We start from the raw sequence: 26056 nt of genomic DNA, 5'->3' as shown, positions 1-26056 counted from the left end.
TTCAATGAGGATGAACTGACAGTTGGAACCAATCGTGATCACAGAAAAAAACAGCCTGTGCTATATTCATGACACAAACCCAAACAAAACAAAACATGTCAAAATGCGTTAAAGTGACCAAGAAGCACATTTTCAGAGCCACAATCAAGCCACAGAGCCTAATGCCACCAGTCTCACGTTTGACTACAGCCACTGAGTGATTGTTACAAGCACTTTGGTTTTTACATCAAAGCACAGCAATGGTGGAAAATCACATTTATCATGTCAACTGGTTCATAAAGATGTAACTGGTTAGGTTAAGAACCCTTAAGGCTAAATCCACACCCATCAACACTGTTTCCAACCATTTTAAAGTACATTTAAATCAACTTTCCAACTAATGGAAACAATAAAGGATCATCTTGTCTCAGGGGCTCACAGTTTGTTGGCAAAAATAAAGAAGGGGAGAAAAAATAAATCTCCCATTCCCACAATTTATTTTTTAGGAAATGTTATGTTTTATGGTTGTTTTAGCTCCTTGCAGTGATTTTCTTTTTTAAATCCTTTGTCACTATATAGCTTTATTGACAAACCTCTGAGCAGCCAATGCAGGGATAACTTTTCACTTCACAGAGAGCCTCTTTTGGCTGGTGGCAGGGCTAACATCCATAATCCTACAGTTGAACTAAGCTGAGCTGTAGCCTAAAATCTACATGAAACAGATTCAAGAGTGCAACCAAGCAAAATGTCATAAATCCAGATATGGCAAAGAAAAGTCAGCACAGTTCCACACAGAAATGTCCGGCAAGGACTGAACTAACTAATCTCAGAGATGACTTCGAGTGGCTCTGTGAGTATCGACACAGTGGCCATAGGGGATATGTGTTTTGAATTAGTTCAGAGCAAAGTCAATTTTTCTTACACCAGCACCTTTTTGTGTCCATAAAATAAAGGGTGCAGGCAATAAAAGCCTGAAGTCATCTCATCCCTGTGTGTTTGTGTTTTTGTGTGTATGTGTGTCCCTTTTGTAGCAGGCATATGGTGTCATCTCGGCCTTTGCCAAAGGTTTCTTAAGGTGAAGCTCTCGTACTTCAGATTGTTCTGACTCTGCTGGGATCAGTATTCAGCATGAGAGGTCCAAATGGGGGAAATTAGATTTCATACAGTTTGTGCGTGTTTTTGTGTGCGTGTGTGTGTGCGTGTGTGTGTCTTCATGTCTAATAGTCTTCTCACACTTTTCTCAATCCGATTACTCTCCCTCAGTGTCTGCTGCTTTCTGTCTCGCTCAGTGCAGCAGCTCCTGTTGCACCTTCACTCCATCCAGAAGCCAATCTCTGGCCCCTCCCACCCTGCCTCAAAGACTGAACTACATGCATACACACACAAACACACACGCCCTCCCCAACAAGTGTGATGAAGCATTGGTGCTCTGGCCACAAACAGGCAGGGCGCACAGTGAAGCCAGACAGTACAGAGACCAAAAGTGGATGAATCAGCTGCTGACTGATAGACGGAAAAGAGGGCAGAAGAAAGTGGCAGCATCATTTTGTGTTCTTGGCCGTGACTTTGTGTGTAAGTGCATGTCAGGCTGTCTGTGCGCCTGCAGACAGGAGCCCACAGGTCATCAATGGAACTGTCAAGTGATCCAAGGTCGAGGGGGCAAGAGGAGGCCCCCCCAGCTCTCCTGCCTTCTGTGTCCCAGTTGAGGAGCAGCAGCTTCAGCACCTACCAGCAGCAGGGCTACTCTGCATCCATCTTTCTCCGCCGTAAAGACAAGCTGGAAAAGGTGAGTGTAGTACCTCTCAAACATTATGTCACAACTTTTTTTCTGAAAACAACCAAAAAGTGAGCGTCTTCATTTTTAAGTGTGTTAAGATAAAGTTAAAAGAAAGCTAAAGCTGAGCAGACTGTCAGGTGTGCAGTGTGCCCTCGTTGAGCCCAGGAGACACATTAGTTGATTATCAATTGAATACCCATTCATCATGTATGCCTGTGGTGCTTCAGTCTCAGCACAGGAGAGTGCAACAGAGCCTCCAATGAGAATTGATTACCACATTCTCTAATGTAGCCACACACACACACACACACACACACACACACACACACACACACACACACACACACACACACACACACATACACACACACACACACACACACACACACACACAGGTCACAAATATTGTTTTGATTTTTATTTCTTAGTGTCATGTCTTTGAGTCAAAGAGTTGCTTTACCAACAAGCAGAGTGGAATTGAAGTGAAGAACTGAAGATGTGTTTTTTTTCCCTAAATCTAAGAAATAAAGGAAAATTTGTTGATTCCTAAACAAATTTACAAAAAAAAAAAAAATTGGGCATGTACGAAAAGAGCAAAAAGTGCTGGATACATTCTGTTTTATGCTGTGGTATGTTCTGATTGCGGTTCAGCAGGTTTTGGTTGTATGAAGCTGTTTGTGTATTGATGAACCAGATACAGTGCCTGGCCAAAATAAAATCACCACCAAAAAAACAGGTCACACACTCTAATATTCTGTTGGACCGCATTTGCTGTGGCATTGTTTTGATAAACTTCTGCAATATCACAAGATTTATTTCCATCCAGTGTTGCATTAATTTTTCACCAGGATCTTCATTGATGATGGTAGAGTCTGACCGCTGAGCAAAGCCTTCTCCAGCACATCCCAAAGATTCTCAACAGGGTTAAGGTCTGAACTCTGTGGAGGCCGATCCATGTGTGAAAATGATGTCTCGTGCTCCCTGGACCACTCTTCCACAGTTTTAGCATTGTCATCTTGGAATATGGCCGTGCCATCAGGGAAGAAAAAGTCCATTGATGGAATAACCTGGTCATTTAGTATCTTCAGGTAGTCAGCTGACCTCATTCTTTGAGCACAGACTGTTGCTGAACCTAGACCTGACCACCTGCAGCAACCACAGATCATAGCACTGCCCCCACAGGCTTGGACAGTAGGCACTAGGCATGATGGGAGATCACTTCATCTGCCTCTCTTCTTACCCTGATGGCCCATCATGTTGGAACAGGGTCAATCTGGACTCATCAGACCACAGGACCTTCTTCCATTGCTCCACAGTCCAATCTTTATGCTCCCTGGCAAACTGAAGTCTTTTTTCCCGGTTAGCCTCACTGATTGATGACTGACAAAGGTCAGACTCTACCATCATTATTGAAAGATCTTGGTGAAAAATAAACAATGCCACAGTGAATGTGTGCCGTAATGAAAGCTTAAGGTGGTCCAATGAAATATTAGAGTGTGTGACCTTTTTTTTGGTGGCGGTTTTTGGGGGGACCAGGCAGTGTATTTTAAGTCCCACATTACTGTGTGGTGTCTTGCAATAGGCTAATTTGAGAAGTGAGCATTATTTTCTTCTGGTTTTATTCAACTTAACTTTTGAACATGGATTCACTGAACACCAGGACAAACCTGAGGAGTGCTCTGATAACTTTGCTCAACACAGAGACCTTTTTATGTCCTGCTGGGAGGCAACTCTATAATATAATCTGTTCATATGTTCAATGTTGAAACAGAAAACTCAGACACAGCTCAGAGAAGATCAAAAAATTAATAAACAGTAGACATTTTGACTCTCTCTCTGAGTACTCTATCAATGCATTGGGAGCCATTACTATAACTGAACACTTTACTCAGTATCCACCATGAAAGTGACGAGGAGAGAATTGGATCTGACCTAAGAAGGGCTGATCTCTAAGTTAGAAATTAAAAATAAATGCTTGTCTCTACCTCACTGGGACCCCTGCGACTAGTACACTGACTCTCAACATTTGTTTCTCTACTGAACCATCCTTAGAGGATATCTTTTGTCCAGCTAGAATGTTACTGACCTGATGCCCTTCAACTCTCACACTTTCTGGTCTTGTAGAGGCGTTTCAGTGGGTAAGTCGGTTTCAAATTCTTTGCACACCATCTTGAACAGTCAATAATTTACCTGTTTTTGTCAAGGGATTGTTGGCATCACAGTTAAAGGGCAACTCCGGTTTTTTGACACCTGGACCCTATTTATAGGTGTGTGCATGCTCACATACTCACTCAGACAAACATCGTGCAGCTCGGAGTCCTTCAGAAGTTATTTAGGTCCAACCGATTTTAGCCGCACTTAGCGGGGGCCACGGCAAGGGAGCTTCAGCGCGGGACAAAATCTCTGCAAAAACGCTCATTTCAGCTATATTTTTTCATCCATCGTCAGTGTTATCATAAAGTCAGCTCGTCTACCATCTTTAGGTAGGTCAGCTGACCCAGAGCTGACCTGGTAAACAAACTCTAGATGACGTTATAGCCGCGCGACACAAAGGTACAGCTGATTTACTTTTTGCCATTATTGCTGAGCAACATGGCAGAATATTTTTCTGATGTCGAAGAGTCAGACTAAGACTTCGAGATTGACGGTTGTCCTTACCGGTTTGAGCCTGAGTACACGGACGAGAAGCTCCATGAAAGAAGGATGCAGAGGGAGAGAGACGAAGAGCTGGCTCGAGAACAACAAACAAGGTGCACGTCCACAACTCAATGCGAACTGATGGTGCGCTTGTGGACAGTGTTCGCCTATGGCAACAGAGGAGAGAGGAGCTGACTTTATGATAACACTGGCGATGGATGAAAAAATATAGCCGAATTGAACGATTTTGCAGAGATTATGTCCCGCGCTGAAGCTCCCTTGCCGTGGCCCTCGCTAAGTGCGGCTAAAATCGGTTGGATCTAAATAACTTCTGAAGGACTCTGAGCTGCACGATGTTTGTCTGAGTGAGTATATGAGCATGTACACACCTATAAATAGGGTCCAGGTGTCAAAAAAACGGAGTTGCCCTTTAAGGTAAATTGATTTTAAATTTAAGAAAACAAAAAAATAATCTTCCTCCAAATCAAGGTGAAAACAATGCATCAGACACTCTGGTGATTCCTAAGTGACGCTAGATCTATAACATCCCAACAGAGACGCACAATGTCAATAATGTGCTTTAAGTGCCATTGAGTGCAGACAGGAAGTCCCTAGAAATAATGTGGTGTGTTAAAGTTTGTTGTTTTTTTCTGTGGTGCACTGAAATGTATCCTCTTTTGGAAGCAATGGTTCGCTTTTAACAAAAAACATCTTGAAAAACAGACTTGACCTTTTTCTAAACTCCTTAAAATCAGCTGGGAATCAGTCTGGCAACCCATTCCTTATAAATTTGAAACCTGGTTTTATATACTTGCCAATTTTTTTGAGGCTCATTTAAATTTGGCTTGGTGGTTAACAACATAATTTGCTGTTCAGTAAAAACCTCAGAACACAGTTTTTTCTCCTCTTTACAGTGATTTAAGATTGCCAGCAGGGCTGCAAACAATAACCAGTGCAGGGAGAGGACATCGTTTTTAAGGCTTATTAGATTAACTGCCCTCTACACCACAACCCCACATTTACCATCCTCCCCACAGGCCACATTCTGCCCACTGGTGATTTCCTCCCCGATACGGTGGCTCCAGCTCTGCCTCTTGTCTCTCATTTCGAAGGAGTCAGAGTAATATCTTTGTGTTTTGGACCATTGGTCAGACAGTGATTACTGTCGAGAGCTCACCTTGGGCTCTGGAAATCGTTACAAACATTTCATTAAATGTCGACCCTAGAGCAGAGATTTATATAGAGGATGTTTACAGCCAGTCTGTGGTCTGTGATCTGACATAATCAGCTGCATAACTGCACAAAGACTCAGGATGTTCTGGGTGCAATGATACACACTGTCCTATCACATCAAACAACACTTCCTACTCACACAAAAGCCACAACGCTCTGAAAGTGAATTAATTGGTGCCAGCCCGCAACAAATGAGGTTGATCTCTGGCCAGTGCAATCGTGCGTATGTGAAACAGAGGAGGAGGTGGAAGTGAGGAATAAACCCAAAAAAGGACAGAAATGCATACAAGGAGATGATGATATGTGCCAGCAATATTCCTGGAGTGAATACACGGGCATGGGATGTTTTTGGCTCATCTATAAAAAAAATCTCTAAGAAATAAGAAGAGCAGAGCTACCTCAATGCATCCACCAGATTTGTTTGTTTTGTTTGTTCATTTGTTTTGTTTTTGCTTTCGTTGTCATTATTTTTTTTCCTTTTTTTTTGTATTTTTTTAGTTTGGTTTTGTTGGGTTTTTTCCAGCCAGTACAACTTTTGTTTGGAAAAACCAATGTCTCAGAATTAATTTTGTAAATGTAGAGTGGATTCATATAACCCAACAGCTGTATTGGCTTTTTTAAAGAATGTTTCAGAGTTCAGATAAGAAAAATAAAATAAGTGATAAAAGCCCCTTCCTTCCCACCAATGATTTAGTATTAAAGGTGTAGTCAGCGATCGCCGTATTTCTCCTCTCCATCTACAAGATTTCACAAGATATCATCACTGACAGCATATTGAAAAGTCCGGTCTAAATACACAGCCTTGGCTCTAAATTTCAGCAGGTAAATACTGTGGCTCGGAACCGAGCACCCCACACCCAGGGGGCGGATCATACTCATGCACAGGTCAGACAGGGGGGGTGGAGTCTTATGTTGCGTAGCATGCACAGTTAGCGTAAGAAAGCAGTGCGATACCAACAGTAGCAACGGCCGTAAAACAGCCCAAAAGAAAAAGGACAGAAGAGCATAAAATGAAACAGAAGGTCTATGACCATAACAGAGGGAAGACCCGGGTCAACATTGGTGTGGCTTTCCGACGGTGGAGGGAACTCTGTGATTTAACAGAGCTGAAAACAGACGCGGATGTCACCGTCTTTCTGCTGGACAGGTAAACAAGATTAGCTTTGTGGTGCTTCACATAACAGTAACAGCCGTCGGGCATTCATCTTATTGTCTAATCTGCCAAAATGTCCTGTTGTTGTGATGTTATCAATTATGGCAGTCGAGTTGTGGCTACTGTTGTCTGACGAGTCAGGGTTACCTTAGCGTCGCAGCTTCGCAGCTTCGCAGTGTGCTAACCCAGAGTCGGCGTCAGACAAAATTAAACAGGGTGGCATTATGACAGGTGCGGGGGGGGGGGGGGGGGGGGGGGGGGGGGGGGGGGTACAAAGTCTTGCTCATTACTGGATTCATTACCATTGTGTAAAGTTCTAATTCACATATACAAGGCACTGTACCACAATGAAAACCACGCCCCTCCCTCTCTTTTCTCTCCCTCCGGTGCGCCTGTAGGGCACCAAGATTAGAGTGAACATCAAACACCATTCAACAATCAAAAAAACACGAAGCCCAAACAATAGTGGCGAGCTAAAGACAGAAATACCTTTAAAACATCTGGAGCCGGAGAGTGTTGCAGCTAAATATCCTGAGGACAGCGTCCTTCCACTCCGTCATACATCTGCGGGTCAAGTCTCTTTCAAAGGCAAATTAACAACCTGGGCCTTTCTATTGTGGAGCTTCGCACGTCTTTGATCGGAAAATATTTATACATCTAAATATTATAATATCCTTTGCTACAATACTACTAAAACTCGTCACACTACTACTACTTTCAAAGCAAGAAATACGGTTTCACGTATTATAGCGAACTGACCTTTGAGCGTTCGCTGGTCTGGCCTCCGCCATGTTGCTCAGCTACGCAGTTTCTACCGTCGTTTCCATGACGATGCAAGTCCATCATCTTTCGGGCATGGAGCCAGGGGTGGGGTATGAAGGGAGAGGCAGGTCTAAAGTTGTTTATCAACAACCTCTCCACTCGTTTTCACCCAGACCGCTGACTACACCTTTAAGACTTCTAAAATGTGATAAGAATATTTCCCTTTTTTCCAACCGCTCCCTTTAATTCTTGTTGCATTTGCAATCAAATTAAAAGAAAAAAAAAAGGGTGACTGATTCATTCAGCTGAGTGGTTGGTGTTTCCTTTTTTTAATTCCGCCAAGAAAGTGCTTAGTCATGAAAACAACCCTGTCATCAGATGATCAACTAAAGAGTTTTTACTCCACTTTCTTTTACTTAATTTGGCCCCAGGTTGTAAAGTCTGAGGCTGCTGCATGGCTCTGCTGCGTTTGGACTCTTACTTTTAGCTTTCAAAACAAATAGGCCTTACAGACATATTGTTTTCCCAACTGGATCTAGATCTGTACCTCATCCACAGCTCCTCTGGCATGTGGCCCGTGGCGTTGTGCCCAGTCAGCCTTCACTCAGCACATATCACCCTGCCTTTGACTCCAAGGCTACATAAAAAAAGCAAACATGGCTGTGCACACGTGGAAACGTACCGCTGAGCTGTAGGTGTGAAGGTGAAACACCTATACTCAGGTGTCCTTCATTGACACTCACTGGAATACCTTCACAGCAAAGATACAACGTTCCTGAGACCGTTCCTGGAAACAGAGTTTGGCTGGTTTGTGGTTCAGGATCAACAACCAGGCTCATGACTTTAGAAACACTAGAAAGACAATTTAGGAGTATTATCTCACATAGAGTCAAATCCCAACCAAAGTTATCTTGAGACACTTCACACAAAAAGCAGGTCCAGTCTGTACAGGGACTCAGAAAAATATTATCAGCCCGGTTTAGCTTGGTTTACAGCTTGGGTCTAAATTGATAATTCTACTATCCCCACACACACTGTACAGGAGTGAATTTTTTTCTAAGTCTGTGGTTCAGAGGATATTAAAGGTCCCATATTCTGCTCCTTTTCTGCAGTTTAATATGGATCATTGATGTCTTCATGAAATGGTAGTAACATGTTTTGGTCCAAAAAGCCAATAAATCAAGCACAGCAGCATTGTTTCCAGGCTCTCATAGCCCCTCTGTTCAGAATGCTCTGATTTAGTGGGCGTGACCTTCATATGTAAATGAGCCACCACTGATACCGCCCCGCTCTTCCACGTCACTGAGAGCAGCGCCACAAGCTCCGAGTGCACAATGTTTAGAAAACAGTGAAGCTCATTTACCGTACATTACAGGCTAAAACAACAGGCTAACCGCAGTTAAAGTTAGCATCCTGAAGCTAACACAGAGACAGGGGGACACTGTGGAAAAGCTCTTCCATCTGCTCCACAGCACACAGCATTTAAAATACTCACATTTCCAGGGTCTGAGGTTTGTTGGATGGTTGGTAATGCCCTGGATTCAGGACCAGTCTACTGATGTACTGTCCAAAGTTGGAAAAGCAGTCGGTCGTGAAGTGACTAGCACACACATGCACAGTTTCACTGAGTGTAGCTGGCACATTTCCTTGATAAATGAACTCTAGCCACTTAGTCTCGTCTTCTTCCGAGATGGGAAGCTTGTGCATGGAACTATGTGGCTGTTTACAGCCAAAAACAGAGCAGCGATGGCTCTTCAACTTTGGCATTCTCCTCCCCAGACAGGAGTGGGCGGGGAGGGGGTTCAGGGGTATCTGCTCCAGTGGACCAATCAGGTCAGACTTGCTCCCGATAGGTCAAAAAAGGGAATTACTGACGTCGACAAATCCCCAAAATCCAAACAGCTCGTTTTAGGTCAGGATTTTACATTCACAAGCATATCTGGAGGTAACCTACAATAAACAAACACAGGCAGCTGAGAACATTTCACTGTATAGCTGCAGTGCCAAACCAATGGTAGAAATGTAACTAACTCTATGAATATAAGGATTTTCTTTTGTACTTCTTTATCATAGCACCTGATTATAGAGCATTAAGCGACTGACTTTCAACATGTTGATACTAATGTATCCTCTGAGATGGTGTCATTAAACAGCTGTTGTAAACCTTCATAAACCTCTACACACAATGGGTCAAAACTTGATGAAAACAGTGTTTCTGGTTGAATTGTTCCTGTAATAATTGACTGAATTAAGTTTTGCTGCAGTAGAATGAGCTCATTTGTGTGAACTCACATGTGTCTCATAGTTCGGCTCTCAAAGATGAGAACTAATTGGTCCCTTGTGATTGAGAACGGTGCTTCTCACTATCAGGTAATCATGTCCTGCACAGACAAAAACCCCTCCGACTGCAGCGACCTGTGACCTGCTCTTCTTGTAAACAGCACAGCTTAAAATACGAACCAATCAAACAGAGCTTCTCCATCTGCTCCATGAGAAAAGAAAAAGCGATTAGACTGATATGATTCTCATGCATTAGTATTCAGTGTTGCATCATGGGGGTGACTGTGCACTGAGTAAACTGTTTATGTCAACAGTTTCCTAGCATGACTGTGTCCTGATTGTTAACCAGGGAGGTTTTGTTCCTGTTGCAGCTCGGCTAACAATTACCCTGTGGCTCTGTCCCAGCTGATGCTTCATTCTCATGATGATCAGGACCAGTTCCTCACCTTGTTTAGCCTTTCTTCTTGAAAATGTGTTAGCTTGACCTCATATACAGCTTTGGGAACACTGACCTCTCCTGGGAAGTGGTCCAAACATTTCTGTCCCCTCTGTCTCTTTCGCTGTCGCTTTGTTTTCTTTTTCTTTTTTTCTTTTTTTGTTCACTCACAGATAGGGCGAGCAGAGGGCACAGAAACAGACAGACGCAGCAGGTTCACCTGCTGTAACTTTGTTTCTCTACAATCATTGTTCATCCAGACCTGGGGTCAGCAACTAAAACTAACAACTAATCAACTTATTATACAACGAATGAAATAGTGAGAGACAGATAGACAGAAAGAGTGTGTGAGAGATGAATCAACCCCTGACTTCGTCTTGAGGAAGCCAACCTGAATGAGAGGTTGCTTTTAATAGTGTAATCTTGAGGAATTGTGTATGTTGCTGAGTTGTAGGCTTTCCAGTTCATTAAATTACACTAAGTGTAGCCCTGTAAGCAGCATTTGGCTGGTTTTCCTACATGTTTTTTTTTTTGTTTGTTTTTCTCCATGGGTGCTCGTAGCATGTAAGTAGGGTGACCTATTCACAGCCTTGAAGCTATATGCAGAACATTTGGAATAATACACTGACCGGCCCCTTTATAGGTACACCTTGCTAGTACCAGGTTGGACCCCTTTTGCCTTCAGAACTGCCTTAGTCCTTCGTGTCATAGATTCAACAAGGTACTGGAAACATTCCTTAGAGAGTTTGGTCCATATTGACATGATAGCATCACACAGTTGCTGCAGATTTGTCGGCTGAACATCCATGATGAGAATCTCCCGTTCCACCACATCCCAAAGGTGCTCTATTGGATTGAGATCTGGGGACTGTGGAGGCCATTTGAGTACAGTGAACTCATTGTCATGTTGAAGAAACCAGTCTGAGATGATTCCAGCTTTATGACATGGAGCGTTATCCTGCTGGAAGTAGCCATCAGAAGATGGGTACACTGTACTCATAAAGGGATGGACATGGTCAGCAACAATACTCAGGTAGGCTGTGGACTTTAAACCATGCTCAGTTGGTACTAAGGGGCCCAAAGTGAGCAAAGAAAATATCCCCCACACCATAACACCAGCAGCAGCCTGAACCGTTGATACAAAGCAGGATGGATCCATGCTTTCATGTTGTTGAGGCCAAATTCTGACCCTACCATCCGAATGTGGAGCAGAAATCCAGACTCATCAGACCAGGCAACGTTTTTCCAATCTTCTGTTTTCCAGTTTTGGTGTTGCTGTGTGAATTGTAGCCTCAGTTTCCTGTTCTTAGCTGACAGGAGGGTCATCCGGTGTGGTCTTCTGCTGCTGTAGCCCGTCTGCCTCAAGGTTGGACGTGTTGTGCGTTCAGAGATGCTCTTCTGCAGACCTCGGTTGTAACCAGTGGTTATTTGAGTTACTGTTGCCTTTCTATCAGCTCCAACCAGTCTGTCCAGTCTCCTCTGACCTCTGGCATCAACAAGACATTTTGGCCCTAAGAACTGCTGCTCACTGGATATTTTCTCTTTTGGGACCATACTCTGTAAACCCTAGATATGATTGTGCGTGAAAATCCCAGTAGATCAGCAGTTTCTGAAATACTCGGACCAGCCCGTCTGGCACCAACAACCATGTCACGTTCAAAGTCACTTATATTTCTTTTCTTCTGCATTCTGATGCTCGGTTTGAACTGCAGCAGATCGTCTTGACCATGTCTACATGCCTAAATGCATTTATTCGCTGCCATGTGATTGGCTGATTGGAAATTTGCGTCAACGAGCAGTTGGACAGGTGTGCCTAATAAAGTGGCTGGTTTATGTTTTTCATGTAAAGTGGATAGGTTTAAACTTTGATTATAGAAAGTCCTTGATTTATCAGAGGCTAACACAAAGAAGACATTAACCCCCTTAAAAATTGACAAAAAGTCATGGCAACAAATATCAGTAGTCTTTATTTGATTCTGTCAGCTGAGAGCTGTAGTAGGTCAATTATTGTAAAGGTGAGTAAAGTTGTATTTGGTGAAGCATCTGTCACAGAGCAAGATCATTAAGTGCTTTGCGATATAAGACGATAACAGTGATCAGCATTATTTTTGTTCCAGCTGCATGGTGACACAGTAGTTAGCAGTGTTGCCTCACAGGAAGAAGGTTCCTGGTTTAATTCCCTGGCTGGGCAGCTGCCTTGCTGTTTAGAGTTTACATCTTCACCTTGAGTATGTCTCTGTCCAAAAACGTGGTTATCAGGTTGGCTGGACACCCTGAATGCTCATGTAGGTGTGATTTAATAGTGACCTGTCCAGTGTGAGAGCTGGGATAGGCTCCAGCCCCCTATGACTCTGAGAGGTAAAAAGTAGCACAGATAATGATGGGATGGGTTGTGTCTCTTATAGCACAACTTTCTCTGAAATTTCAACTCAGTGAGCTCAAAGAAGAAAAAAAAATAGCTATCACACCTTCCTCCTCTCCTTCCTTAATTTCTCCCAGGCCTCCCATTAGATCCTTCCGTTCCCCCCTCCTATACAGCGCCGGCCAAAACAGCAGCAGCTTGCCTGCAGTCAGCAGCATATGCTGTTTTCTGCTTTAAGGCATCACTATATTCATCTGTGAGGGAAGGAAATGAGTTGAGGCGAACAAGAGTGTGTTGGCATATTTCATTTTTCCACACCAAGGCTCTTTAATGTTCTCCTCCACAAATGAAGGAGGCAGAGCTTTAGACTTGAAAATGAAACATGAATGAGTGTTGTGCAATCTGCAACATTTCTCCAAAGCACATTTATTACAATGATTTAAACACCCCGGGGATTAAAGCAGACAGAAGTGCTGACTTACAGTAGGGTCATTATTAATGAGAGCTGTAGGGCTGTTTGAAATCCTTTTGTCTTTTCTGGACAGGAGGTGCATAAATGTGTGTGTGAGTGAGTGTGTGTGTTGGAATGGGTGTTTGCCCCATCCAAAGAGTTTGAGTCAGATTGGCAGTTTTGCCCCAACTGTCAGACACACTGGATCACCAGTGGCATGCTTTTGCACTCGTACCATCTATAGCCAAGCACTGCTTTCTGAAAGATGAGGTTTGTTCACAAGACAGATAAAAAAAGAGGAGAGAAGAGGAAGAGGAAGAGGAGGGAGGAATCAAGGAGGGAGAGGAAGGGGGTTGCTGGGGCTCGGAGCTGGAGCTTTGTATTGGTTGTAGAGAATGAGAGGGGCTGGTCTTTCTCCATCTCTCTCACCACCGCCACTGAGAAGCAGGGAGGAGTGAGCAGCACGCACACACACACACACACACACACACACACACACACACACACACACACACACACACACACACACACACACACACACACACACACACACACTCAGAGTCAGAGGCTGTAGGAATCATGTCAGGACATGGGGCGGACCAGGAGCTGGAGAGCACACACAAACCTTCCAGGGGAGTTAAGAAGCAGCAGGATGGAGCCTGTGGCGAAGCGTCAGGACATCACAGAGGGACAGACTGAGGAGTGGGTGATGAAGACGGAGAGGCAGACAGAGAAAGATGTGTGATTGAGCTGCTGTTCCTAAGCTGTCACAGAAGTTTGAAGGAGTGCTGCTCTCATGGCGGGACCAGCCCCACAGGAGCCCATCAAGGTGATGTTTACGTCCCTTAACTGCACATGAACCACTCTGCATTTCATTTCCTCTCATGTGAATATCACCACCGTCTGTTGTGCATGTTTGTCTGAGGCTTTGCTGACTTCAGCATTAATCAGTCATTGATTAAACGAATGATGCTCTTTGTTAATTAAATGCTTTTATTAAAACAAAGTTTGTGCTCATCCCAACTTTAACGTTTTTCAATAAGCAAAGAATTATATCCTCTAATGCGCTGTGTGTATTCAGTGCTTTCTCTTCCAGACGCTCAAAGTGCTTTTACATCACATCTCACTCTCACTCATACACATCTCATTCATGAACAGATGGCAGAGGCTGCTGTGAGAAGCCCCCATCGGTAAACTAATCCCATCAGGGTTAAGTGTCTTGCCCAAAGACACTTCAGCATGTGGATAGCAAGACTTGAGATTGAACCCTCAAACCTTTTAGCTGAGAGATGACTGTCTACCACTGAGCCACAGCTGTCCCATGTTGGATGAGAGGAAACAAATGCAAAAGTTAAAAAAAAAAAATCATGGTGGAACTTGAAACCAGCTTGTAAATAACATCTTGATTTTTAGATGAGTTGAATGATTTGTTGAGAATCAAATTTGTTCTTTGTTAGTCTTTGTTTTTTTCTGTTAATGAAAAAAGCCAGAACATTGTAGAAAATATTATTACAACTACTTTTATCTAATTTTACTATAAAAAATCCTAACTAGCCCAGTTTTAGTTCAGTTTGATGGTTCAAAACAACAACAAAAAAAAAGAATAAAAACATTTTTTTTCATGTACTTTTAGACAAACCAAAAAGACATTTTTTGCTATCTGTCGGGATTTTTTTTTCCTCATAATTAAAACAATTGACTTTTTCAATTTGATTTTTTTCCCATTTAAATAAAACGTCTGTCATTTTCATCCCATCTTTTTGTGTCATTAATTTATGAATTTATTTAATTATTTTCAGAGGGAAGGAGCTCTTGTTTCATACTTCATCCGTAGATGTCAGTCTCCTCTGTCAGTCTCACTCTGCATCATGAAGCTTTTTTTCTTCCAGCAGCCAGGCTCACAGGTCAGACCTGCTCCTCGTCTCTGCTGGATGTGATGAAGAGCTCAGAGGTCTCAGTGGAGCTCAGAGGAGTATAAGGTGCATCCGGCTGGCACCAGTCTCCCAGCCTCATTGCCTGAAACAGACAGAGTGGAGAGGAGTGGGAGATCAGGTTGACAAAGACCCCCCAGCCCCCTTCTTCTCCATGACTTGCTGCTGCATTATGTTTTCCTTTTAGTTTAACACTTAGGTTGTGTAAAAGTTGCTGCTGGGAGTCAGCTCTGTAAGCAAAGTTCCTGCTCAGGCTCCTGAACTCTTCGTGCATTTTCTGTGATTGATTGAACACAACAAAAGAGAATACGTAATGAGACGTGATGACAGCTAACAAAACCGACAAAGCCAAACAGGGCGGGGAATGAGATGTTGAAAATGTGTGGTGGTAAGCAAAACATAAGTGCCAAACGGCACTTTTAAAACAGAGAAAAATCCCTGGGCTGGATCAGGGCAATAAGGCTGCTGCATCAAAACCCCTGACCACACTGACTGTCACTCCAGCCTTATTACATCCCCTATATAGCATATACTGCACCACATACATGCTCACTAATAGAGAATTTAATATCGCTCCTCATAAATGCAAGATTGTGAGTATTCATCCTGGCACAGAGGTCATAAAATCCTGTTCAGCTGGGATTCATGTCATCAACCATGCAGAAAGTAAACCGAAAAGTATAAAACACGGTTTCTACAATAATCTTCAGGTTGGTTTTCTGTCTGTATCAATTTGCCTTCAGCAGCAGAGTGTTACACTCCACTAGCACGGGAACATTCGTGTAATGAAAAGGTTTCAGCTCCAGAGCTGTCTCTCCATGATCCAGGGGGTTAAATTAAAGGTTTCTAAAGTCAGAAGAGGACATGAAGATGTTGTTTCATTGATCAGGAATCCTTTGCTCTGGTCAATAATATCGACTGAGGGCATCAGCATTTAAAAGCTGATAATTTCCTTTTGTACAACCGTCCTGCAGTAACTCCTATGTCAATGTCTTATCTGCAAGTTGTCACCTGCTGCACAACGTGAAGGAAAGAGCTGAACTCTACTCTGCTGCAAATCCTGCATCCTTTACAAGTTCACTGACAATCAACAACAAGGCTTCTTGTTTGAGTTATCTGTGTGTATGTGTGACTTATTTCCCAGACCCAGCAGAAGTGCATCGCCATCTTTGCCCTTCTCTGCTGTTTTGCCGTGCTGCTGGCGTTGATCTGCTCCTCTGTGGAACTCTGGGGGGACGATGAGGATGGTATCACAGAGGAGAACTGTGACAGTGACTGCAGGTAGGACGCTCTGAGTGTGTGACTTATGCTAACAAAAGTCACAACAAATTAAGTCATGATTAAAGTACCTCCGCATTTAGCAGAAACTGGTTTCAACATATTTATTAGCGCGTATTTACTTAGATGCAATGTGATTTATAAACTCTTTGGTCCTCTGTTCTTCACTAATTCTTCCTAGTCAGGATTTTACATCCATTCAAGGTTGTTTTCTCTCTTTGAAAAGCCATTTGCCATATATTCATGCACTCTTAAAAGTGCTTTTAACTGCCATACTGCAGTTGATAACGTGATTAAGTCTAATGCAACAAATCAGAGACGGTCTTGAGCGTACTTATCCATCATCGTGAGAGATGTGTTTATTTTGCTGGTAGCTGCTGGTGTATCACAAAGCAGTTAGGCTCAAGCAAAGTTTAACGTTCATTAGCTTTGAAGGCTCGTTAACCACACCCATGTTTGAGTTTTATCTCTTTGAAAATGTCGTTCAGTACCCTCAGCTAGCACAAGTGACTGGAGTTTCTTTATCTAATAAACAAAGACTTTAATAAAAAAGAGGAATGCTTTACTTATAGTATCGAACTAGTGGAGAACATTCCAGACGACCTCGTGCTCCCGATGGATGGCAGGCCAAGGCTCCCTCTTTCTGCAGGCTTCCACATGCTGCTGGATCAGGCAAAGCACTCCGTCGAGGTGGTATCACCTGTCTGGGCCTTGAACCCCTGGGATCTGGAAACAACACCGAGCACGGCCAAAGAGGTACAAAGTCAGTGTGGAGAGTCTGATTTAATCTCCGCCACATTTTTTGCAGCCCTTGAACAAGCTAGCTGCATTTCCCGGGGGGGTTGTATGAGGAAATGCAATTATTTTCAAGTAAATCTGTGTGTAGTCTTTTAATGAGGTTATAGTTCTGCAGAGATGTAAAGTATTGGCCATTAAAAAGACATCCAGACATCTGTGCTCAACTAATATAGAACATCCCTCTCCTCCTCTTCAGGGTCAGCTTTTGTTCCAGAGGCTGCTCAGCCTGAAATCTCGTGGGGTGAGACTGAAGATTGCCAGCAGTCTGACTAACTCCCCCGAACTGGAGACCTTGACAGCACACAGTGAGTGTCTGTCATATTTTCATTTCACAATAGCAATTTGTTATGCTACTGCAGCCAACCAGAGAGAAGATTTATGGTGTGGGGGACAGAAGCTGCCAAAATAGAAAATGAACAAATGTGGGGGTTTTGCCTCAGTTTTATATATATATATATATATATATATATATATATATATATATATATATATATATATATATATATATATATAATTTTTACTTATTTTGATTCTTTAAACAGGATCCTTTCTTAAACAACACAAATAAGGTCTTTTTTCCAGTTTTGTTTTGTTTTTTTTTTTATTTAAAACAAGTGGAAAGGATATTGTATAACATCAAATCAAATCCCAGTAAACCACTGTAAGACAAGGTAAGAATAAAGGAACTAAAGCTCAACATATTAAAATTCATAAATCTAGATCATGGAGTTTTTTTTTACTGTGTAATTACAAAGAAAGGTAAATTATGTTTCTTCAAGAACAAAAAAAAAGCTATACTTTCGTCAGGATCACATGTTCATTGGTCAATCAAGCTATTGGTAACACTTTTTAATAACTACAAACTTTTTAGCATTGATAAAGCATTAGTTAAACATGAATTAATACTTAACATATTACCTTAAAGGCATTGTTCATACATTAATATACATTTGGATGTCGTGTACAAAAATAGTAATAAATGTTTTTAAGGTGGGGTCTGCAGGAATTCTCCGTACTTGTTCCTAAACACAACATTCAACCTGGGCTCAATCTTGGATCAGTACCAGCAGCAGCCAGCAGGGCACATCCACTGCCTCTGACCCTGACTACATGCACACGCACACACCAGCCCAGCAACCACCTGTAGCATCGCGTCTCTCTGTGTGAGCGACTCCTGTCTTAGCATGTTAGCACAAGCTAATCAAGGGTATTCGACACATACCTGCTCAGCAGAAAGCCAACTTGTGTCACTCTTCATCTCAAGCTCTCCAAGTTCCCGAAAGTTAGTTTAAGTTAAGCCAAGCTTCACACTCGTTCAGGAAAAAGCTTTATCTGCTTGGTGTTTCCTTTCACTTTAGTTGTGTTTTTCTTTCTCCGAGCACAATTGTAGCCACTCAAGATAGCTTTCTCTACTCGCTATTACCAACATGCAAAGTCACTTGTGCACTGGGCGCGCTGTGATTGGCTGAGGTAATCACGCTTACCCTCCGTCCATAAATGTCCCGATACAATCAGAACATCAACATACAGACAGAGAAGAGGATTTCAGGCAGATAGCGACAGTTACACACATGTATAGAAGCCCGTAGGCGATGATCGAGTTGTAATACTCCTGTTGACGTTTTATTTTTAAGGAAAATCCTGCTGTCTTTACCTTTAAAACTGATCACCAAGACCATATGAGTTAACTAATTCTTTATTCATACTTTAATGATGAATTAACCAGTTACAAATGAGCTGATGTGATCCTTATGAACCAGTTATTAACCTTTTACAGATTGTGATTCTAACATGTAGTGAAGGAATGCCTAATTTTATATCAAATCATTGTTAATTAAAGTAGTCAAAGACCTAATAAGCTGCTTGTTTATTTTTTTGTGAGCTGGTTAAAAGTGAGGGTGATTATTTATATTATTTATTGATAAGGTTTAAGACCAGCATTGCTTTAAAACACAAAGGCCAGATTCAACAGAATAAGGAAACAGGGAACAGAATTTGTTCTACTTTTTACAAAAAACGTTACAATCTCTGTATAAATTCATTAATAAATAATTCCTGATATAAACCATTTTTACAATTAAATTTTAAAAAAGAAAAAAGAAAAGAAACTTAAACGTAGAGTGCTTTAGAGCTAGTGGGAAATCCAACTGCAGTATTAAATACATTATACTTTATACATTTAGAAAAATAAACACTGGCTGCACGTTATAATGTACGATAACTCTTCATATGAACTGACAATAAGAGTTATTTAATACGTTGTAGAGAGTCATATTAGTCAGGAATAAGACATTTATAACTGTGTTTGTACATGATATACAAATGAGTATTAATGTATGACTTAACTACTTCGCAATACTAAACTATTGCTTTATTAATTTAGAAAAAAAATGAAAGAAAAAAAAGGTGTGTTGTTATTTTAAAGTGTTACCACAGTGTTTATTGATTTAATTATCTGAATTGGCACATTCCATCTTCAATTTCATAGCACAAAACTGCTGACGGACATACAGTATTTCTGATAATATGATTTTATGATAATTTAATCATATTTTGAACATGATTTTTGTGCCAGCTGCACCAAGTTGTATATTTTAATATTTAGTATGTTTTGATTATTTCAGAGGAAACAAATTCAGGCTCATTTACACCTTGCAGTGTCAGCCAGGAGCTCTGCAGGGCAGGTTTTACATCGTTCATTCTGCCAAACTTCAAAATGAAGGTCAAAAATCCTGAATGTGAAAATGAACCTGACTGCTCTCCTGTCAAAGTCTTTTCCTTTCAGGCTGCCTCCCTGCTGTGCCTACATCTACGTCAGACAGCTGAAGGCCAAACTGGCATGTTTCCAGCTCTCCTTCCATCTAAAGTCTCCTAAACTTTACTTGTCTGTCTCACATTGTTTAGATGCAGAGGTTCGCTTTATTAATATGACAGCTCTCACCAGAGGAGAACTGCACTCCTCATTCTGGATAGTGGATCGGAAGCACATTTACATCGGGAGCGCTGATATGGACTGGAGGTCACTCTCCAAGGTAACAACCGACAGCAACAACATGAGTTTGCAGAGTTAAATCAGAGTGGGGGATAAATGAGCCACTGCAGTCAGGCGTGGTCAGGTCTGCAGCTCCTTCCTGAAGTTAAAATAGCAACAGACGCTTGATCTTGCTGAAAAAATAATTGTAGTGGTACACATTTAATTAAATGATAACCTTGCTGCCCCAAAGGGACTACAAACATAACACAAAGTCCAGATTAGTTCCACCTGTACCTTTTGAGGTGCCTAGTCGAGCAACTCCTAATGGACATCTGGGATGATTTAAGATTGCTGTCTGAGGCGGCGCAGAGAGACAAGTAGCATTTCACTTTGAATTTAATATGTAATCCACAATAGTGGAGGGACCAGGCTGCATTAGCATACTACTACTTGAAGTGATTACCTGGCACTTTTCATGCTCCAGTGCTGCTGGAGGTAAGACTGCTGTTCAGTATAATTAAGTGAGGAGCCACAGAAAATGAAGGAAAGGACACAAACATGAGTGTATGGGAATACACACAAACATATACACACATGCATGCACGAGGAGAGACAAAAAAGAGCAAGGCAAAATAAGTCTGTGGTTCATGATACATGGTGGCAGGACAAACTACAACCTCTGAACGCCTCCTTCTGGGTCAGACACCAAAATAGAATAAACATGAAACAAGGTTCTGCTGTGCAGCTAATGACCAGCCCAGAATACATTAAAGAATGGCTTTCCCTTGCTCACTTTTCATTGTGCGCTTGCAGTGTGCCTCCAGCCAAGCAGCTCTGTAATGTTTTTCTGCTGGTTGGATCACCATCTCATTCCACACTGAAACAGCTCAATAATGATTAAGGTTGTCTCTATAGTCTCGATTTATACCTTATTCTGATTGCTCTGGATGAAGTTTCCTGTCACTTTTGTGAACTGCTGACTATCTGTTAACATCGTGATGAGGTTTATGTCTTGAGTAAAATTCACAATAACCACCAAACCCTTGATCAAACTGAACTCTCATGTTTGTGATAGGGGAGAACGGGGTAAGTTTCCACATGTTTTACTGTAGAGGGAGTTGGTCATCATCAAAACAAAGTAACAAAACTTAAGTAGTCATTTTTACATAGAATTGAAGCTTAAGGTGTTGGTAAGAAATGTGAATCCCTCTGATTTCAAAACTAACTGTTTGAAAGAGGCAATGAACTATCAAAGACCCTTGGTGACAACCAACCCTATCACGGGTATGGTTGTCACACAGTTTAGGCTTGTTTCTGAAAAATATTTTAGAAAGGTAAGCAAGCAGAACTAAATTTGAAAGTTTAATTTCATTGACAAGTCGACAAAAACATTACTTATTGCATTTTAAAACAACAGTTGTTTTGTTATAAACTCATTTTGTAAAAGCCAATAAGAAAAATACTGAGAAGCTGAATTTTTAACAGAAAAAGTCCTCTCATTTCAAGTTCTGCTTCCTCACTCAAGAAGAGACCATGTAGGTGAGCTGAGGTGGTGATCCCAATTCTGTAAATTACAATACCACAATTTAAAAATCAGCGCCCCCTGGTGGCAAGATATAATCAGTGTGACAACAAACCCGTGTGACAACTAACCTCACCTCCCCCAATCAAGGAAAGATAGCAAATTATAATACGCTTTGTCTAGAATTAATGCTTTGATACACATTGGGAATAAACCACAAAAATTCCATCTTGTTCACATTAATAATACATACATGTTGGCATGCTTTGCTAGCCTCATGCTCAAAGCTGTACTGAGCCTCACAGAGCTTCTAGCATATCTGGAAAACTCTTAATTGCTTATTTTGCTTTGGAAAAAGATCCTATCTATGCACTTAAATAAAACTAAAGAACAAGTCCATTATGGTTTCAATCCTATGTATAAAATAAGCATCTTTTGTTACATTGCTTGACAAAGTCACTGCACTTAAATTGGTCAAAACTTTTCTGCTGGCTCACCTCTTCCTGTTGTATTTCTTCCTGACACCCCACAGAGGAAAGAATTGGGACTGGTGTTGTATAACTGCAGCTGTCTGGCACTGGACCTCCACCGGGTGTTTTCTTTTTACTGGCAGCTCCATGAGAGGGACTACATCCCCTCCATCTGGTCGAAGAGAGTTACAGCCCTCTATGGGAGGCATGATGCCCTCGAGCTGCAACTCAACTCTTCTGAGGCCTCAGCTTATGTGTCTGTGAGGAAGGATTTTGTTTTTATGTTGCATTATTTACTTTGACACATTGCTTTGCAGTAAATGCACAGGACAGTCTTAAGGTCATATTAATAAAACATTGCTAGACCTGTTTTTATTCCTCTTAAGGCACCAATTTTCTCACACTGGAGCAGATGGTGAATGTCTTTATAAAAGTTTCATCATGGACTAATAACATTCTCACTCAGGGTGTGATTAATCATGTTAATATCATTCAGAGGACTATGTTGGTTGGAAAATCACAGTACCTCAGCCTAATTGGACAGTAATGAATCTTGTTACCCTCCAAGCGACAGGGTGCTTATCAGTTGTGTTTAGCACATTTATCATCCTATAGGAACTCATGGAGTCATGCTGTCACAAGCTGCTGGCAGCTCCAACTTCCTCTCTGCCTCACATCTCCTGGTAGAGATACATTGATAAAGAAATGTGCTTCTTTGTTTTTCCTGCTCAGTGCTTTCCCAGCATGTCATACTGAGTCCATCAGACATTTTGGGAAGTTTCACATCTAAACAAATTATCTGTTGTATGAATTAAAAAAAAACAATATTTAGCCTCTTTTTACTGTTTTTGTAGATGTTTGATCCATACCAACAACAAAATTTAATTAAATATCCACATATCATCTTTTTCATTTAATTTTCTTCCTCCTTTTACTTTTTAATGAAAACCTGATTGGCTGACTTTTCCTCTCTGCAGACCTCTCCTGATCTTTTCTGTGCTAAAGATCGTACCAGAGATGTAGACGCCATCTTCCAAGTCATCCAGAGTGCAAAGACATTTATCTTCATATCTGTGACAGACTACCTCCCTCTGGTGAGCAGGACTTTTAGAGGAACCTCAGTCACAAGGTACATTACCTTTAACTTCCAAGAACTTTGCCAAAAAAAAGTGATACTTGAAATTGAAGAACACACTGTACCTTTGCCATGAGACTGAGATTATATCTGGTGTATCATCAGGTACTGGTCGCCTATTGATGAGATGATCAGAGAGGCTGTGGTACTGCGAGGAGTTAAAGTTCGTCTGCTGATAAGCTTCTGGAAGAAGACTCACCCTCTCACCTTCAACTTTGTCATGTCTCTCAAGTCTCTCTGCATGCAGCTGCACAACTGTTCATTAGAGGTGGTGCGTGAGTTATTATCTGTTATAACATAGTTTAACAGTTGATAGCTAATAACAAACAGAAGAAAATTGTGCCTGATTAAATGTTCAAATGTTCAACTGTTAAATGTAGCATCAGTGTGCTAACTGATTTTAATTAATCATATTTTTGCAGAGATTTTTCAGTCACAAGGAGCAGAAAGAAGATTTTCAACTTGGACTCAACCACAACAAGTATATGGTGACTGACAACGCACTTTACATTGGTAGGTTATAAATAATGTGTCTGCAACATATTCACTTCAATTTCATGAGCTGTTCTTTGATCATTAGTATTTCTATTCACATGTTAAAAGGCAACAGCAAGGAGAGTAGTTTCGTTGCTTAAAACAAAATCTAAATACAATTCAAAATTATTTTGCTTTACAAATCTATTTCAGAAATGTGCATATGAGAAAAGGGGGGAAGAATGAACAAAAAAAAAACAAAAAAACAAAACAAGAAAGGGTTATGGGGGCCAAATAGTACTGTGACTGGTGAAGTAAACTACTAAATATTAAGCTCACTGTGCCAGGGCAACATTATTATCAAAGCTCAGAGATGTACAAAGGGCGAAATACATTTTCTAGGATCCAGCTGGCTAAGCTAAGCTAAGACACTCCTAGTTGCCTTTACCTAAAGCTATTATGTATCTTTTTATTATTAAGCAAGAAAGGAATTACTATCTTTCTATGTTTCTAAGGTTTTGGTCAATCAATCTAAGCTTGCTGTTTGTCTACAGGTAACCATGATTGGGTTGGGAGTGACTTTGCCAGGAGTGCAGGCGTTGGGCTGGTGGTCAAGATGAAAAACAATTTCACAGAGAGGGGAGTGACAATTCTGGAGCAAGTCAAGGCTGCTTTTGAAAGAGACTGGAGGTCACGTTATGCTAAGAGTCTGCAAGGCAACAAAGATCAACAAGGAAAATACAAATACCTGCAACAGAATAAAATTCATATGGACACCAAGGAGGAAAACAAGTGGAATGACCCTTTATCTTCATAAGCACAAAATGTCTTTCTATATTCAAAAGCCTTGTTTGCTGCATACTCAAGATTTTTTCAAATATATGCACAATATGAAAATGTGACTTAGACTGTTAAAAACCTTGTTTTTATTTTTGTGATGTTTTCAAATATTCAGTTACAGTCAACAAAGACAGTGTTGATGATCTTCTTGACTCAGTTATCCTGCAAGATTCAATAACTACTCTAAAACCACTGATTAATAACCAACTGTTATGTGAGCATGCCATTCTGCATGAATAACAAGAGCAATATTCAAATACCTGTATACTAAGACAAGCAATATTGTGACTATAGAAATCAATATGAGCTATATCAAACTCTGAAAAATCCACTAATATACCTATGAAACCAATCAAAACAATTTGCATATAGAATTTAGGGATGATGCACTTTTTTTGTTAACAGTATGTCTCTCAGCTTTATAATATTTTTAATGCTTTTGAATATGCGGGTATGAATCTAATACTATACTGCCTACAAACCAAATGTCTTTTTGTTTCTCTGCTACCACACACAATGCATATAGCCTGACTTACTTCTGCACTGATATTACAGACTTGACAATAGCTGTTGATGATCTCAAGTGAAGTTTCCATTGTCCTTCATAAACATATTATTTTCACTCTTGTTGTTGTGTGTTTTTTCCCTATGTTGTGGCATGGGCAAAAAAATATGATGTCCAAGTCTCAAGCTTTGGTTAGCTGTTGTCTTATCAGGGGCACACCTTCTCACACTTTTACCAGAAGGACTAGAATATTCTTCTTTTTTTTATGGATAAATGATGCAAAGATGAATGACATTCAGCTTCCAGGCATTTACAGACCTTTCCAATAAGATAATTTGTTGGGCTAATATGACAGTTTGTATTTTAACTCCATCCACACCATTTATTCTCCATTTTATAACTCCATCAACATTTGTGCTGACTGGATGCACCAAATTCAGCTGACTGCTGGAACACAAGTTAAAATTTGCATGGCCCTCAGACTGAACGCCTGTTGTAGTCCTTATATACCTATATTTTTATCAGCAGATCTACAGAGTTGATTTTTTTAAATGTAAAACAACAAAATTCTTTAAGTTTTTACTGGCAATAATTGCACTGTTTTTACAGTGCAATGGCAGTGCCATTGCACTGCCACAAGCAAATTTGATCACAAGATCAAATCATTTAGAATTTATTTAGCATTTTGTCATACAAATTAGAGGTGTCCCAGTCTGATATTGATATCGGATATCAGTCAGATATCAGAAAGAAAAAAAAAACAAGTATCGGTATCGTATCGAAATGCATCTAAAATCTCAGATATAATCAGTTTCTGTTACCCATTGGTTAATAATAAATGGGTCAGTTTTTCCTCATACCTACTGTTGCTGATTACTGTTCTTTGTTTGAATAATATCACTTAATCAAGCCTTTTCTAACATGACAGACATACTACAAAATAAGTAATAAAAGTATTCATGTTTAATGCTGATATCGTATTGGATTAATATCGGTATCGGCCAGTACTCAATGCTGCAATATAGGTATCGTATCGGAAGTGAAAATGTAATATCGGGA

The 26056-nt window shown here is 41.0% G+C and overlaps 1 protein-coding gene across 2 annotated transcripts; it reads left to right on the top strand.

The window, feature by feature from the left end:
• The first annotated feature begins 1436 nt into the window (after positions 1-1436).
• On the top strand, positions 1437-25114 carry pld5 (phospholipase D family member 5). 2 transcript variants are annotated; one of them, XM_074665387.1, is made up of 10 exons: positions 1437-1765; positions 16146-16282; positions 16852-17035; positions 17274-17382; positions 19982-20109; positions 22106-22303; positions 23021-23172; positions 23284-23449; positions 23601-23691; positions 24207-25114. In XM_074665387.1, exons 1-10 carry the CDS (start codon positions 1607-1609, stop codon positions 24467-24469), a joined length of 1587 nt encoding a protein of 528 aa, XP_074521488.1. In that variant the 5' UTR covers positions 1437-1606; the 3' UTR covers positions 24470-25114. The 2 variants fall into 2 exon arrangements, with proteins under 2 accessions (XP_074521488.1, XP_074521489.1); XM_074665388.1 differs by lacking the exon at positions 1437-1765 and adding an exon at positions 13486-13899.
• Positions 25115-26056: the final 942 nt, after the last annotated feature.

This window comes from Halichoeres trimaculatus, unplaced genomic scaffold (assembly GCF_033239565.1).
Source record: "Halichoeres trimaculatus isolate MK-OKI-2021-1 unplaced genomic scaffold, fHalTri1.1 fHalTri1_scaffold_2, whole genome shotgun sequence".
NCBI classification, from domain to species: Eukaryota; Metazoa; Chordata; class Actinopteri; order Labriformes; family Labridae; genus Halichoeres; species Halichoeres trimaculatus.
Note: the sequence above shows the minus strand (reverse complement) of the source record. Positions and strands in the feature narration are given on the sequence as shown.